The sequence below is a fragment of the Dendrobates tinctorius genome, unplaced genomic scaffold (genome assembly GCF_039654945.1).
Source record: "Dendrobates tinctorius isolate UK_male_01 unplaced genomic scaffold, ASM3965494v1 ptg000369l, whole genome shotgun sequence".
NCBI classification, from domain to species: domain Eukaryota; kingdom Metazoa; phylum Chordata; class Amphibia; order Anura; family Dendrobatidae; genus Dendrobates; species Dendrobates tinctorius.
The window spans coordinates 373,453-388,862 of NW_027362035.1; the positions used below are offsets into that span (position 1 = coordinate 373,453).

At 50.9% G+C, this 15,410-nt stretch overlaps 1 protein-coding gene across 1 annotated transcript in view; it reads right to left on the reverse strand.

Moving 5' to 3' along the window:
- TRIM3 (tripartite motif containing 3) overlaps nucleotides 1-15,410 on the reverse strand; it is a 56,491-nt gene that overhangs the window by 30,694 nt on the left and 10,387 nt on the right. Inside the window, exons 2-3 of the mRNA XM_073562897.1 lie at nucleotides 9,530-9,671; nucleotides 7,772-8,006 (exon numbers count right to left, since the gene is read on the reverse strand). Of these exons, the coding sequence (XP_073418998.1) occupies nucleotides 7,772-8,006; nucleotides 9,530-9,642 (348 nt within the window). The 5' untranslated portion in view covers nucleotides 9,643-9,671. The remainder of the gene's footprint in view (nucleotides 1-7,771; nucleotides 8,007-9,529; nucleotides 9,672-15,410) is intronic.

Consider the following 15,410-nt stretch of genomic DNA (forward strand, 5'->3'; position numbering starts at 1 on the left):
TCCGGGATCGGTGCAGAATAAGGGGGTGACTGCTCACCTCACCCCGGCATTGGTGCAGGATAAGGGGCGACTGCTCACCTCGGGATCGGTGCAGAATAAGGGGGTGACTGCTCACCTCACCCCAGCATTGGTGCAGGATAAGGGGCGACTGCTCACCTCGGGATCGGTGCAGAATAAGGGGGTGACTGCTCACCTCACCCCAGCATTGGTGCAGGATAAGGGGCGACTGCTCACCTCACCCCGGGATCGGTGCAGAATAAGGGGGTGACTACTCACCTCACCCCAGCATTGGTGCAGGATAGGGGGCGACTGCTCACCTCACCCTGGGATCGGTGCAGGATAAGGGGTGACTGCTCACCCCAGGATCAGTGCAGGATAAGGGGCGACTGCTCTCCTCACCCCAGCATTGGTGCAGGATAAGGGTCAACTGCTCACCTCCCCCCGGGATCGGTGCAGGATAAGGGGCAACTGCTCACCTCACCCTGGAATCGGTGCAGGATAAGGGGCAACTGTTCACCTATCCCCCGGGACCGGAGCAGGCTCGTGAACAATTGCTCACCTCACCCGAGAGATTGGTGCAGGATAAGGGGTGACTACTCACATCACCCCGGGATCAGTGGAGGATAAGGGGCGACGACTCGCCTCACTCCGGGATCGGTGCAGTATAACAGTAATTAGACCTACTGGTAAATGTATTTCCAGGAACCCAATCCTGACAGCATCATGGAGGACATCCTTCTTTTCCTCATTGGGACAGGAAACAAGAGGTTAAAAGGACCCTCCCATCTCCACCCCTCAGTGTCTTTTCAAAGTACCACATCTGGATGAATGCAACAAAAAAAATGTATTAATGATTCTTTATACAAACGTTACATCACATTAGTATAGAATTTTCTCAGAACTGAGGGAACTAGTAGTCCTGTCAGGATGGGTTCCTGGAAACACCATTACCAGTAGGTCTATTTACTGTTTTCCAGTTTACCAATCCTGACAGCACCATGGAGAATACCAAAGTATGATGACCTAGGGCGGGACCACTACATGAAGAACCTTCCTACCGAAGGCTAATTGCTCTGAGACTACATCTAGTTTATAATGTTTCAAGAAGGTAATTTAGACTAGACCAAGTTGCGATTCTACAAATCTGATCCACTGAAGCCCCCCTTTTTCAGCCCATGAAGTAGCTATGGCCCTACTTGACTGGGCCCTAAGAGTATCTGGGAGAGATCTTCCCTGAGCCTCATAGGCTAGACCAATAGTGGATCTGATCCACCTAGCTATTGTGGATTTGGCTGCTCTTCTACCCCTATTTGAACCCCCATATTGCACAAACAGGCTTGTGTCCTATCTCCAGCCCCTAGTTGCCTCTAGGTATTTAAGGACCATTACTCTGACATCTAGGCAATGAAAGGACTGTTCCTTCAGGTTTCAAGGGTGCTGGCAGAAGGAGGGGAGGACAACTTCCTGATTCACGTACGGAGTTGATACAACTTTGGGGAAGAATACTGGGTCGAGCCTCAGGACCAGTCGATCCTCAAACACCTGTAAATATGGGTCCTGAATAGATAGGGCTTGTAATTCCCCTATTCTTTTTGCCGATGTGATCACTACCAGGATTAAATGAGAGCCTACTAGTGTCCATATCATCTGCTGGTTCATATGGGTGTTAACCTAGTACTAAATGCACTTTGTAAAGATCCCAAGGAGGGACAGACTTCCTCACAGAAGGCTTCAGCCTCTTTATAGCTCTAGAAAACCTAGCTATCCAGGGGTGGGTGGATAGGGGAGAGTCAAAAAACACGCTAAGTGCAGAGCTCTGTTCCCTAAGAGTACTTGGTCAAAGACCCTTCTTGAAACCTGTCTGCAGGAAATTCAAGGATCTTGGGGATGTCAGGGTGAGACATATCTACCGACAATTCTTCGCAATAAATGCAGAAGCACTTTCAAATTTTGTTGTATATAGCAGAGGTCACGGGCTTTCTGCTTGCTTGAAGGGTAGAAATTACTTCGTTGGACAATCCTTTTGACTTCAGGACCTGCCTCTCAGGATCCATGCTGAGTTTTCAAGACTGTCTGGGTTGTGGTGGAGAATTGGTCCCTGGTGGAGAGCTTTTCTTCTTGGAAGGAGGATTGGGTCTTCTTCCGTCATTTTCCTCAGCAGAGGGAACCAACTCCTCTTCGGCCAGAAGGGCACCACTAAGACAATCTTCGCCCTTTCCTCCTGTACCTTCCTGAGCACCCTCAGAATTAGAGGTGGAAATGCAGAGGACAGCCCCTCTACCCATGGCTGGGACAGTGCGTCGACTCCTGCTGAACCGTCTAGGGGGTCTAGGGTGAAAAATCTTCGGACCTTCGCATTCTCTCTGGCTGAGAAGAGACACCCCAGAGGGCTGACACAGCATACTGAACACTTCTTCGTTCAGCTCCCACTCCGTGGGGGATAAGTTTCTTCTGCTCAAGAAGTCTGCCACCTGGTTTCTGGATCCCTCCAGGTGCACTGCAGAGATGGATAGAACCATTGCTTCCGCCCATCTGAAGATATTCTTAGCCAGGTGTTGCAGTGCAGGATGTTTTGGTCCCCCTTGATGATGCAGGAATGCCACGGCCATCATGTTGTCGGACAGAATCTGCCTCCGACTATCGACTGGACCTGAAGTAGTACCTTCCATACTGCATACAGCTCCCTGAAATTCGAGGACCTGGATCCTATCTCTGGACTCCATTCCGCTTGGAAATATCTCCCTTCCACATGGCTGCCCCAGCTTAGCTGACTTGCGTAGGTGGTGACCACGACACATGGGGAGAAAATCCATGGAATTCCTGCCTGGAGGTTTTCCAGGGTGGTTCACAAACCTAAAGATTCCCTTACTGGGAGGGACAAGGGCATTACTTTGTCCAGAGACTGTTGGCGTTTGTCCCAGGTGGATAGAACCGCTCCCTGAAGCTCCCGAGAGTGGAACTGACTCCACCCGTATGCAGGGGATACAAGATGTCATTAGCCCCAAGATTCTCATTGCTTCTCTGATGGAGCAGCGGGTTCCTGTAAACTGGTGGATTCTTTCCACCATGGCGTGCTGTTTTTCTTCTAGCAAGAAAGATGCTCTCAATCGGAAGTCTAGTAAGACTCCGAGGAATTTCTTCCTGGGTTCTGGAACGAGGTCTGACTTCTCCCAATTTATGACCCATCCCAGCTTCTGAAGCGTGGAGACTGAGATCTGGCAATGGTCCCTGAGCTGTTCCTCAGAGCTTGCCATTATCAGGACGTTGTCTAGATAGCGGATTATGATGATGTCCCATTTCCTCAGGTAGGCGACTATCTCCGCGACAAGCTTGGTGAATATTCTGGGTGCTGAGGCTAGCCCAAAAGGAAGACATCAGAACTGGTAGTGCCAGACCCTCCCCTGGACCATCAGAGCAAACCTTAGGAATCTCTGGTAAGAAGCATGGACCAGAACGTGATAGTTCGCGTTTTTTTAAAATCTAGGGTACACATCACCATATTTTTGTCTATAAGAGGAATCACAGATTTGATGGATTCCATCTCGAACTTTTTGCATTTTATCCATTGGTTTAAGAGCTTGAAATTTATTATTGTCCTGCTCTCTCCTTAGGGTTTCTTTATTGAGAAGAGGCTGAAGTAATGGCCCTTGCATTTTTCTCTCTCGAGGACCAGGACTACCGCTCCTATCTTTAGTAGGTCCTGGACATCTGACCACATGGGTGAAGCGGTTGACTGAAGGCGGGAGTTCGTTATTATGAACTTTTCGGGGGCGAAACTGGGTGAAGTCTATTTTATTTTGTAGCCGTTGGAGACTCTCTCTAAAGGGGGCTTTACATAGCGATATCGCTAGCAATATCGCTAAAGCGTCACCGATTTTGTGACGTTATAGCGATATTGCTAGCGATATCGCTATGTGTGATACCTACCTCCGACCGGCTCCCCCGCTGTCTGTCGCTGATCGCACGAAATCGTGCAGCTCCATTTCTCGTCGGGCACTTCGTGCTGGCGCCGACGAACGACGCGTGGACGCAGGCGGGAGGACGTCAGGATCGCCGCGTCTGAAAGGTAAGTAACGACCGCTGCTGCGTCGCTACATCGCTGTGAGATTTGCCTGTGTGGCAGCTCACTAGCGACCATTTAGCGATGCACCAGCGATCCTGACCGGGTCGTATCGTGGTCGGGATCGCTGGTGCATCGCTAAATGTAAAGGGGCCTTTAGATGCATACATTTTCTGAGATCTGCTGCCAGCCCCCCTCCAGGAACCACCCTAGCCGTCCCCCAACTCTCATGGCTTCACTTTTTTCCTGAGCCCGAACCAAAAATGGAGTTCTTAACCCTACCTCCCTTGGAGTAACTCCATCTACCCGTTTTCCCTTTCTCCTTATAGCCTGACTTCTGGCTAGGTTGGGGCCTACGAAAGGGCTGATATTTGTTGTTGCTCCTCAGGGACCCCCTTCTTTTTGCATGATGCCTTTTCTACAAAAAACACGCCCCGTAAGAAGCCAGCGGTGAAACGCGCATTGGGGTGGGGAGCTGTCACTCTCTATTTCATCTGATCTCCAGGAATTGATATTACATTTATATTATTGTCTTGGTCACATGAAAACTTTCCTTTCTCACTGAGTTGTTAATTATATACTTGTAACTAATTGTGGAATGGTTTTTGTACCTAGTGTTTCCTATAGATTTTTGATTCATTTACGGTCTGGTGACTGGCACACCTGGTTTATGATCATGTTTATATTATATTCTTACTGGCATCTCTCTTTTTGAGACATTTTCTCAGCTTTTTTAATTTTTTGTAATTGTATTTTTATGCATCATTAATAAACATTGAGTTTCTATCACTATTGGATCTCTTCTTTTTCCTCTGACTACTGTCATTGGAATTTTGCTTCCAAACACTTTATAGCCAGAGAAGGGAATGGAACAGAGTTTATTTTTGTACTGAGTGTCCCCCGACCAAGTGTTTAAAAAGATAGCCCTTCGGGCAGCATTGGACAAAGACCCGTTCCTGGCTGCGAATCGTACAGATTCTGCAGACTCGTCAGCCGTGAAGCCGGTCACCAGTTTTAGGAGGGGAAGGGATTTTAAGATGGTGTCCCGGGAGTCTTAGCTCTCAAGTGTTCCTCTAAGTTGTCGACCCATAAGTGCATGGACAGAGCCACCGAGGTTGCTGTGATGTTAGCTCGGATTATGGTTGCCGTGATTTCCCAGGTTCTTTTTAGGTGACCATCCGCCATCCGGTCCATGGGTTCTTTCAAGCTGGATGAATCTTCAAATGGGATCAAAGTTCTTTACGCCACCTTGACTACCGTAACGTCTATATGGGGATGTCTTCCCAGGCTTTGACGTCCTTTGGCTCAAAGGGTAGGCGGAGTTTAAAGTCTCTCGGAATGACAAGTCTTTATTCTGCATCCTCCCATTCCTCCATGATCATAGAACGAATGTGGGCGTTGACCGGGAACACTCTACTTCTCTGGGAACGTAACCCTCCAAACATCTCATCCTGTACAGAGAGGGGTTTTGGGGTTTCCTCCACCTGCATTGTATCTCATTTCGCACGAAGGAGTTCAGCTGTGTTCTCAAAGGAAAAGAGGTACCTCTTCCCTCCCTCTGGTGGGTCAGTAAAAACTTCCCCTTCCCCCTGGTCAGAGTCATCCGACATCTCGTCTTCAGAGGACACGTCCGTCTCCCTTGGTATTTTACGGGACCCTCCCCTGGGATTCGGATTGTGAGGTATGATAATGTACTATCCCAGAAATTGATGCCTGGATCTCCTCTCTTATTATGGACCTCATGTCTGACAGCAAAGAAGTCTGTTCCTCTGTGATAATTTTTGAAGTGCAGGGTTCCTATAGGTGTTTCTGCCAGGACTCTGGAAGTTTGGTGTTACAGATAGCACAACTTTTAACTCTCCCTGACTTCGTGTTATCCTTCTTTGGAGTTGCTGAGACTGGTGTTCCCCCTAGAATACACAGAGTATATGCCATGTGTTTCTAAGTGTAGGATAAGGGCTACAAACGGGTGTTGCTTTGCAAGCTTACTTACATGCCCCTGGCTTTGTTCCAAGTTAATATCTAATGTCTGTCGTAGTGGAATCCTCCATGTAGGATTTCTGGTAAGAAGTCCTAGCTTACAGTAGAGCAGCCAACACACACGGGGACCCTATTTATACGATACCCATGTTTGGCTGTAAGTTCTCGCTGGATCTCTTCCTGCATTCCACGGTGGAACGCACGCTGGAACGCATGCTGGAGCGCACGCCGTCTGCGACCCGGAAGTGCTCTGCCTGGCCCGCAGAGATGACGTCACTGGAAGTGCGCCCGAAGGATTGCAGCTTGCCGGAGGCAGACGCCCCAGCCAAGAGCCCCCAGGCAGGCGGAAGCGTCTCACAACTCAGGAGCAGCGCTGCACTGAGGTAGGCTGAGGGACCCCCACATCGGATAGTGTCGGCTGCAGATCACTTGCTAGCAGGAAGGAAAGGCTGGGCCCCCCGATCCACGCTGATCTGCCAGTTGCGGCCAGGGATAGGAGCTTCTTCTCATTGGGAAAAGAAAAAAAAACACTGAGGGGTGGAGATGGGAGCATCCTTTTAACCTCTCGTTGTTTCCTGTCGCAATGAGGATAGAAGAATGACGTCCTCCATGGTGCTGTCAGGATTGGTGAACTGGAAAAGCGGATGATTGCTCACCTCACCTCGGGATAGGTGCAGGATAATTAGGTGACTGCTCACCTGACCAAGTGATTGGTGCAGGATAATTAGATGACTGCTCACCTCACCCCGAGATAGGTGCAGGATAAGGGGAGACTGCTCACCTCACCCCAGGATCAGTGGAGGATAAGGGGCGATTGCTCACCTCACCCCCGGGATTGGTGCAGGATAAGGGACGACTGCTCTTCTCATCCCGGGATTGGTGCAGGATAATTAGGTGACTGCTCCCCTGACCCCAAGGATTGGTGCAGGATAAGGGGCGGCTGTTCACCTCACCCCGGGATCGGTGCAAGATAAGGGGGTAACTGCTCACCTCACCCCGGGATCGGTGCAAGATAAGGGGGCAACTGCCCTACTTATCCCGGGATCAGTGCAGGATAAGGGGCAACTGCTCTACTCATCCCGGGATCAGTGCAGGATAAGGGGCAACTGCTCTCCTCATCCCGGGATCAGTGCAGGATAAGGGGCAACTGCCCTCCTCATCCCGGGATCAGTGCAGGATAAGGGGCAACTGCCCTCCTCATCCCCGGGATCGGTGCAGGATAAGGGGCAACTGCTCTCCTCACCCCGGGATTGGTGCAGGACAAGGGGCAACTGCTCTCCTCATCCCGGGATCGGTGCAGGATAAGGGGTGACTGCTCTCCTCATCCCGGGATCGGTGCAGGATAAGGGGTGACTGCTCTCCTCATCCCGGGATCAGTGCAGGATAAGGGGTGACTGCTCTCCTCATCCCGGGATCGGTGCAGGATAAGGGGCGACTACTCTCCTCATCCCGGGATCGGTGCAGGACAAGGGGCAACTGCTCTCCTCATCCCGGGATCAGTGCAGGATAAGGGGTGACTGATCTCCTCATCCCGGGATCAGTGAAGGATAAGGGGTGACTGCTCTCCTCATCCCGGGATCAGTGAAGGATAAGGGGTGACTGCTCTCCTCATCCCGGGATCAGTGCAGGATAAGGGGTGACTGCTCACCTCACCCCAGGATCAGTGGAGGATAAGGAGCGATTGCTCACCTCACCCCCGGGATTGGTGCAGGATAGAAGGCGACTGCTCACCTTGCCCTGATGATTGGGGCAGGATAAAGAGGTGGCGGACGTGTGCCCATCACTCGGGAGGACGCTTTGCTCCTGTCGCCCACTCTCCGGGCTCCGCTGCAGAACTTCCATGAGGTTGGTGATGAAGAAGTTGTTCTGCAGAGCGGAGACCCCGCGCTCTGGGAGTATGGACGTCTGCCGGCACACGGGGCAGGACAGGGTCAGGCTCTGCGGGGGGATGTAGCTCTGCAGACACCTGGAGGTGGGGAGAGTGAATGGATTAGTGGAGAAGGTTGGAGCAAAATGCCAGCAGCCCCGCACTGCCCTGATCTGTGATGTGCGATAATCCCGGTGGGGCCCTGACGTTCGATAATCCCGGTGTGGCAGTTATGTGTGATAATCCAGGTGTGGCACTGACGTGTGATAATCCTGATGTGGCGCTGACGTGTGATAATCCCGGTGTGGCCCTGATGTGCGATAATCCCGGTGTGGCCCTGACGTGCGATAATCCCGGTGTGGCCCTGACGTGCGATAATCCCGGTGTGGCCCTGACGTGCGATAATCCCGGTGTGGCCCTGACGTGTGATAATCCAAGTGTGGCCCTGACGTGCGATAATCCCGGTGTGGCCCTGACGTGCGATAATCCCGGTGTGGCCCTGACGTGCGATAATCCCGGTGTGGCCCTGACGTGCGATAATCCCGGTGTGGCCCTGACGTGCGATAATCCAGGTGTGGCACTGACGTGTGATAATCCCGGTGTGGCACTGACGTGTGATAATCCCGGTGTGGCACTGACGTGTGATAATCCCGGTGTGGCACTGACGTGTGATAATCCCGGTGTGGCACTGACGTGTGATAATCCCGGTGTGGCACTGACGTGTGATAATCCCGGTGTGGCACTGACGTGTGATAATCCCGGTGTGGCACTGACGTGTGATAATCCCGGTGTGGCACTGACGTGTGATAATCCCGGTGTGGCACTGACGTGTGATAATCCCGGTGTGGCACTGACGTGTGATAATCCCGGTGTGGCACTGACGTGTGATAATCCCGGTGTGGCACTGACGTGTGATAATCCCGGTGTGGCACTGACGTGTGATAATCCCGGTGTGGCACTGACGTGTGATAATCACGGTGTGGCACTGACGTGTGATAATCACGGTGTGGCACTGACGTGTGATAATCACGGTGTGGCACTGACGTGTGATAATCACGGTGTGGCACTGACGTGTGATAATCACGGTGTGGCACTGACGTGTGATAATCACGGTGTGGCACTGACGTGTGATAATCACGGTGTGGCACTGACGTGTGATAATCACGGTGTGGCACTGACGTGCGATAATCCCGGTGTGGCACTGACGTGCGATAATCCCGGTGTGGCCCTGACATGCGATAATCCCGGTGTGGCACTGACGTGCGATAATCCGGTGTGGCACTGACGTGCGATAATCCGGTGTGGCACTGACGTGTGATAATCCCGGTGTGGCACTGACGTGTGGTCCTGACGTGCGATAATCCCGGTGTGGCACTGACGTGCGATAATCCAGGTGTGGCCCTGACGTGCGATAATCCCGGTGTGGCACTGACGTGTGATAATCCCGGTGTGGCACTGACGTGTGGTCCTGACGTGCGATAATCCCGGTGTGGCCCTGACGTGTGATAATTCCGATGTGGCACTGACATGTGAAAATCCCGGTGTGGTACTGACGTGTGATAATCCCGGTGGGGTCGATGTGACACTTATGTCCTCCTTACGTTAGGACACTGGACACTCACTTTTCGCAGAAGGTGTGCAGACATGGCAGGACCTTGGGCACATGGTAGCGCTCCAGGCAGATGCTGCAGATAAGGAACTGCTTGTCAATCTGACGCACCACCGGACTCGCCATAATTGCACGCAGAGGCTTCACAGGAAAACCTGCAGTAAGAAAGAAGCATGGTGGAAAAGGGCGATACAGGAGCCGCAGCGGAGTAACAGGCAGGACGCGGCTCAGGAGCCGCAGTGGGGTAACAGGCAGGACACGTCCCAGGAGCTGCCGCGGGGTGAAAGGCAGGATGCGGCCCAGGAGCTGCTGTGGGGTAACAGGCAGGACGCGGCCCAGGAGCCACAGCGGGTAACAGGCAGGATGCGGCCCAGGAGCCGTAGCAGGGTAACAGGCAGGATGCGGCCCAGGAGCCACAGCGGAGTAACAGGCAGGACGCGGCCCAGGAGCCGCTGTGGGGTAACAGGCAGGACGCGGCCCAGGAGCCACAGCGGGGTAACAGGCAGGATGCGGCCCAGGAGCCGTAGCAGGGTAACAGGCAGGATGCAGCCCAGGAGCCGCCGCAGGGTAACAGGCAGGACGCGGCCCAGGAGCCGCCGCAGGGTAACAGGCAGGACGCGGCCCAGGAGCCGCCGCAGGGTAACAGGCAGGACGCGGCCCAGGAGCCGCCGCAGGGTAACAGGCAGGACGCGGGCCCAGGAGCCGCCGCAGGGTAACAGGCAGGACGCGGGCCCAGGAGCCGCTGCAGGACAGGACGCGGCCCGGGAGCCGCTGTGGGGTAACAGGCAGGACGCGGCCCAGGAGCCACAGCGGGGTAACAGGCAGGATGCGGCCCAGGAGCCGTAGCAGGGTAACAGGCAGGATGCGGCCCAGGAGCCACAGCGGAGTAACAGGCAGGACGCGGCCCAGGAGCCGCCGCAGGGTAACAGGCAGGACGCGGCCCAGGAGCCGCCGCAGGACAGGACGCGGCCCGGGAGCTGCCACAGGGTAACAGGCAGGACGCGGCCCGGGAGCCGCAACGGGGTAACAGGCAGGACGCGGCCCGGGAGATGCAGCGGGGTAACAGGCAGGACATGGCCCAGGAGCTGCAGCGGGGTAACAGGCAGGACAAGGCGCGGGAGCCGCAGCAGGGTAACAGGCTGGACGCGGCCCGGGAGCCGCAGTGGGGTAATGGGCATGACACGGCCCGGGAGCTGCAGCGGGGTAACAGGCAGGACACGGCCCGGGAGCCGCAGCGGGGTAACAGGCAGGACCCAATACGGACCCCTGCAGTACCCAATACTGACCCTTGCGGTACCCAATACTGACCCCTGCGGTACCCAATACTGACCCCTGTGGTACCCCACTGCTAACCGTGACTCAGTCCGAGTGTGCTCCATTAATAACCACCCTTTGTTTTCTATCCCTGAGCCAGCTCTTAACCCAGCTACACATATTTTCCCTTATCCCCATTGTTCTCATTTTATGTATCAACCTTTTGTGTGGCACCGTATCAAAGCTTTTGAAAAGTTCATGTACACCACGTTCACTGCATTCCCTTGGTCCAGTCTGGAACTTACTTAAATAGTCTGGGTGAAATGGTGGATGAGGAAAAAGCCAATATGCTAAATGACATTACAACAATATTTACACAAGAAAATCCCATGACGGATAACATGATCAGTGATCACAAAAATTCTCCATTAAATGTCACCTGCTTAATCCAGCAAGAAGTATGGCGGCGTCTAAAAATCACTAAAGGTGACAAACCCCCGGGCCCGGGCCCGCACTGGTCGCTACAGCGCACTGGTCACTACAGCGCACTGGTCACTACAACGCACTGGTCACTACAACGCACTGGTCACTACAACGCACTGGTCACTACAGCGCACTGGTCACTACAACGCACTGGTCACTACAGCGAACTGGTCACTACAGCGCACTGGTCACTACAACGCACTGGTCACTACAGCATACTGGTCACTACAGCGTACTGGTCACTACAACGTAATGGTCACTACAACGTACTGGTCACTACAGCGCACTGGTCACTACAGCGCACTGGTCACTACAAAGTACAGGTCACTACAAAGTACAGGTCACTACAGCGTACTGGTCACTACAGCGTACTGGTCACTACAGCGTACTGGTCACTACAACGTACTGGTCACTACAGCGTACTGGTCACTACAGCGTAATGATCACTACAACGTACTGGTCACTACAGCGTACAGGTCACTACAACGTAATGATCACTAAAGCGTACTGGTCACTACAAAGTACAGGTCACTACAAAGTACAGGTCACTACAAAGTACAGGTCACTACAACGTAATGATCACTACAGCGTACTGGTCACTACAGCGCACTGGTCACTACAGAGCACTGGTCACTACAGCGCACTGGTCACTACAGCGCACTGGTCACTACAGCGCACTGGTCACTACAAAGTACAGGTCACTACAGCGTACTGGTCACTACAGCGTACTGGTCACTACAGCGTACTGGTCAATACAGCGTACTGGTCAATACAGCGTACTGGTCACTACAACGTACTGGTCACTACAACGTACTGGTCACTACAACGTACTGGTCACTACAGCGTACTGGTCACTACAGCGTACTGGTCACTACAGCGTACTGGTCACTACAGCGTACTGGTCACTACAAAGTACAGGTCACTACAACGTCAGTTTGCAATTTTCACTCGGCAACATCCACTGCTGCCTGTTTCTGGAAAAGACCCATGGAGTCAAAATCATCACTACATCTGTTGATGAATTCCCCAAGGGGTATAATTTCAAAAATGGGGTCACTTGAGGGGGGATTCTGCTCTTCTAGCAGTTTGGGGCTCTGTATATGGAGTCAACAAACTGTTCTAGGAAAATCTGCGCTCCAGGAGGCAAATGGCGCGCCGTCCTTCCGAGTCTCTCTGTATGGTTTAGCAGCACTGTACAGCCACATATGGGGTGCTGCCACGTTCAGGAGAAATTGTGGGACAAAATTTGTTGCCGTTTTACCCACTTCTTGTGTGAAAAAGTAAAATCTTTGGCTAAAACAACATTTTAGAGGTAAAAATGTCGTTATTTTGTCTTCACTGCCAAATGGTATAAAATTCTGTGGCACAGCCGTGGTGTCAGTATGATCACTGCACCCCTAGATGTATTCACTGAGAGGTGTAGTTTGTAAAATGGGGTCACTTATGGAGGGTTCTGCTATTCTGGCCCCTCAGGGGCTCTCCCACTGGGTCATGGCACCTGCAAACCAAGAAAGTAAAATCTGGCGCTCCTTCCCTTCTGAGATTTTTCACTGTACCTGAAAAATATTTCACGATTACATGTAGTATATTGGGGCACTCAGGAAACAATGGAGCTCAGTTATAAAAAAAATTAAAATCTTGGGGCTAAAACAATATTTTAGTGGTGAAAATGTAATTTATTCTTTCTTCACCGCTCAGTGGTATAAAACCAGTGGTGAGCGCCGCTGATCGCGGCCGGGTGTCGGCTGATTATCACAGCTGACACCCAGCACTATGTGTCAGGGGCGGTCACGGACCACCCCCGACACATTAACCCTGGCACACTGCGATCAAACATGATCGCAGTGTACTGGGGGTTTAGAGAAGCATCGGCGGGGAGGGGGCTCCCTCCGTGCTTCCCTGAGACCCCCAGCGCAGCGTGATGTGCTGCGCTGGGGGCCTCCTTCCCTGCAGGCCTCCAAGATGGCCGCAGGGGCCTTCGGGGGCCTGCAGGGAGGCGGCTTCCTCCGTGCCTGCAGAGAGCAGGCACGGAGGAAGCCTGTGCAGCGCCTGTCAGATCGCTGATCTGACAGAGTGCTGTGCAAACAGTAATGTCCCCCCGGGACAAAGTAAAAAAAAAAAAAAAAAGTGTAAAAATAATTTATAAAAAATCCCTAAATAAATTAAAAAAAAAATTATACATACATATTATATATATATATATATATATATATATATATATATATATATATATATATATATATATATATATATATATTTATTCCCTAATAAATTCATTTTTTGGAAATAAAAAAAAAACAAAAAAACAATAAAAGTACACAAATTTAGCATCACCGTGTCCGTAACGACCCGCCCTATAAAACTGTCCCACTAGTTAACCCCTTTAGTATACCCCTTAAAAAATAAAAAAAACAATGCTTTATCATCATACCACCGAACAAAAAGTGGAATAACGCGCGATCAAAAAGACGCATATAAATATCCATGGTACCACTGAAAACGTCATCTTGTCCCAAAAAAACGAGCGACCATACAGTGTCATCAGCGAAAAAATAAAAAAGTTATAGCTCGCAGAATAAAGCGATGCAAAAATAATTATTTTTTATATAAAATTGATTTCATTGTATAAAAGCGCCAAAACATAAAAAAACGACCTAAATGAGGTATCGCTGTAACCGTACTGACCCGAAGAATAAAACCGCTTTATCAATTTTACCGCACGCGGAACGGTGTAAACGCACCCCCCAAAAGAAATTCATGAAATGCTGGTTTATGCTCATTTTGCGTCCAAAAAGCGGAATAAAAAGCGATCAAAAAATGTCACGTGCCCGAAAATGGTACCAATAAAAACGTCAACTCGTCCCGCAAAAAATAAGACCTCATATGACTCGGTGGGTCAAAATAAGGAAAAATTTATAGCTCTCAATATGTGGTGATGCAAAAACTATTTTTACAATAAAAAGCGTCTTTTAGCGTGCGACAGCTGCCAAACATAAAAACCGCCATAAATCGTAAATCAAACCCCCCCGTAATCACCCCCTTAGTTAGGGAAAAATAATAAAATTAAAAAAATGTATTTATTTCCATTTTCCGGTTAGGGCTAGGGTTAGGGCTGAGATTAGGGGTGTGTTGGGGTTAGGGCTGAGATTAGGGGTGTGTTGGGGTTAGGGCTGAGATTAGGGTTAGGGGTGTGTTGGGGTTCGGGTTGGAGTTAGAATTGGGGGGTTTCCACTGTTTGGGCACATCAGGTGCTCTCCACATGCAACATGGTGTCTGATCTCAATTGCAGCCAATTCTGCGTTGAAAAAGTCAAATGGCGCTGCTTCCCTTCCGAGCTCTGCCATGAGCCCAAACAGTGGTTCCCCCCACATATGGGATATCAGCCTACTCAGGACAAATTGCACAACAACTTTTGGGGTCCAATTTCTCCTGTTACCCTTGGAAAAATAAAAAATTGGGGGCAAAAATATAATTTTTGAGGAAAAAATATATGATTTTTTTATTTTTATGGCTCTATGTTATAAACTTCTGTGAAGCCCTTGGGGGTTTAAAGTGCTCACCACACATCTAGGTAAGTTCCTTAGGGGGTCTAGTTTCCAAAATAGGGTCACTTGTGGTGGGTTTCAACAGTTTAGGCACATCAGGGGCTCTCCAAACGCGACATGACACCCACAGACCATTCCATCAAAGTCTGCATTCCAAAACGTCACTACTTCCCTTCCGAGCCCCGACGTGTGCCCATACAGTAGTTTTCTCCCACATGTGGGGTATCAGCATACTCAGGACAAATTGGACAACAACTTTTGGGATCCAATTTCTCCTGTTACCCTTGGGAAAATAAAAATTGGGGGTGAAAAGATCATTTTTATGGAAAAAATATGATTTTTTTAATTTTCAGATCTGAATTCCAGCCAATTTTGCGTTGAAAAAGTCAAACGGCGCTCCTTCCCTTCCGAGCTCTGCCATGCGCCGAAACAGTGGTTCCCCACCCCACATATCAGGTATCAGTGTACTCAGGACAAATTGTACAATAACTTTTGGGGTCCAATTTCTCCTGTTAGGCTGCGTTCACACGTCATGTTTTTTTCCGCGTTTTTGCGGTGGTTTTTAACGCGCGATTTTGCCGCGAAAACGCAAAAAAACAGCATCCCATGCGA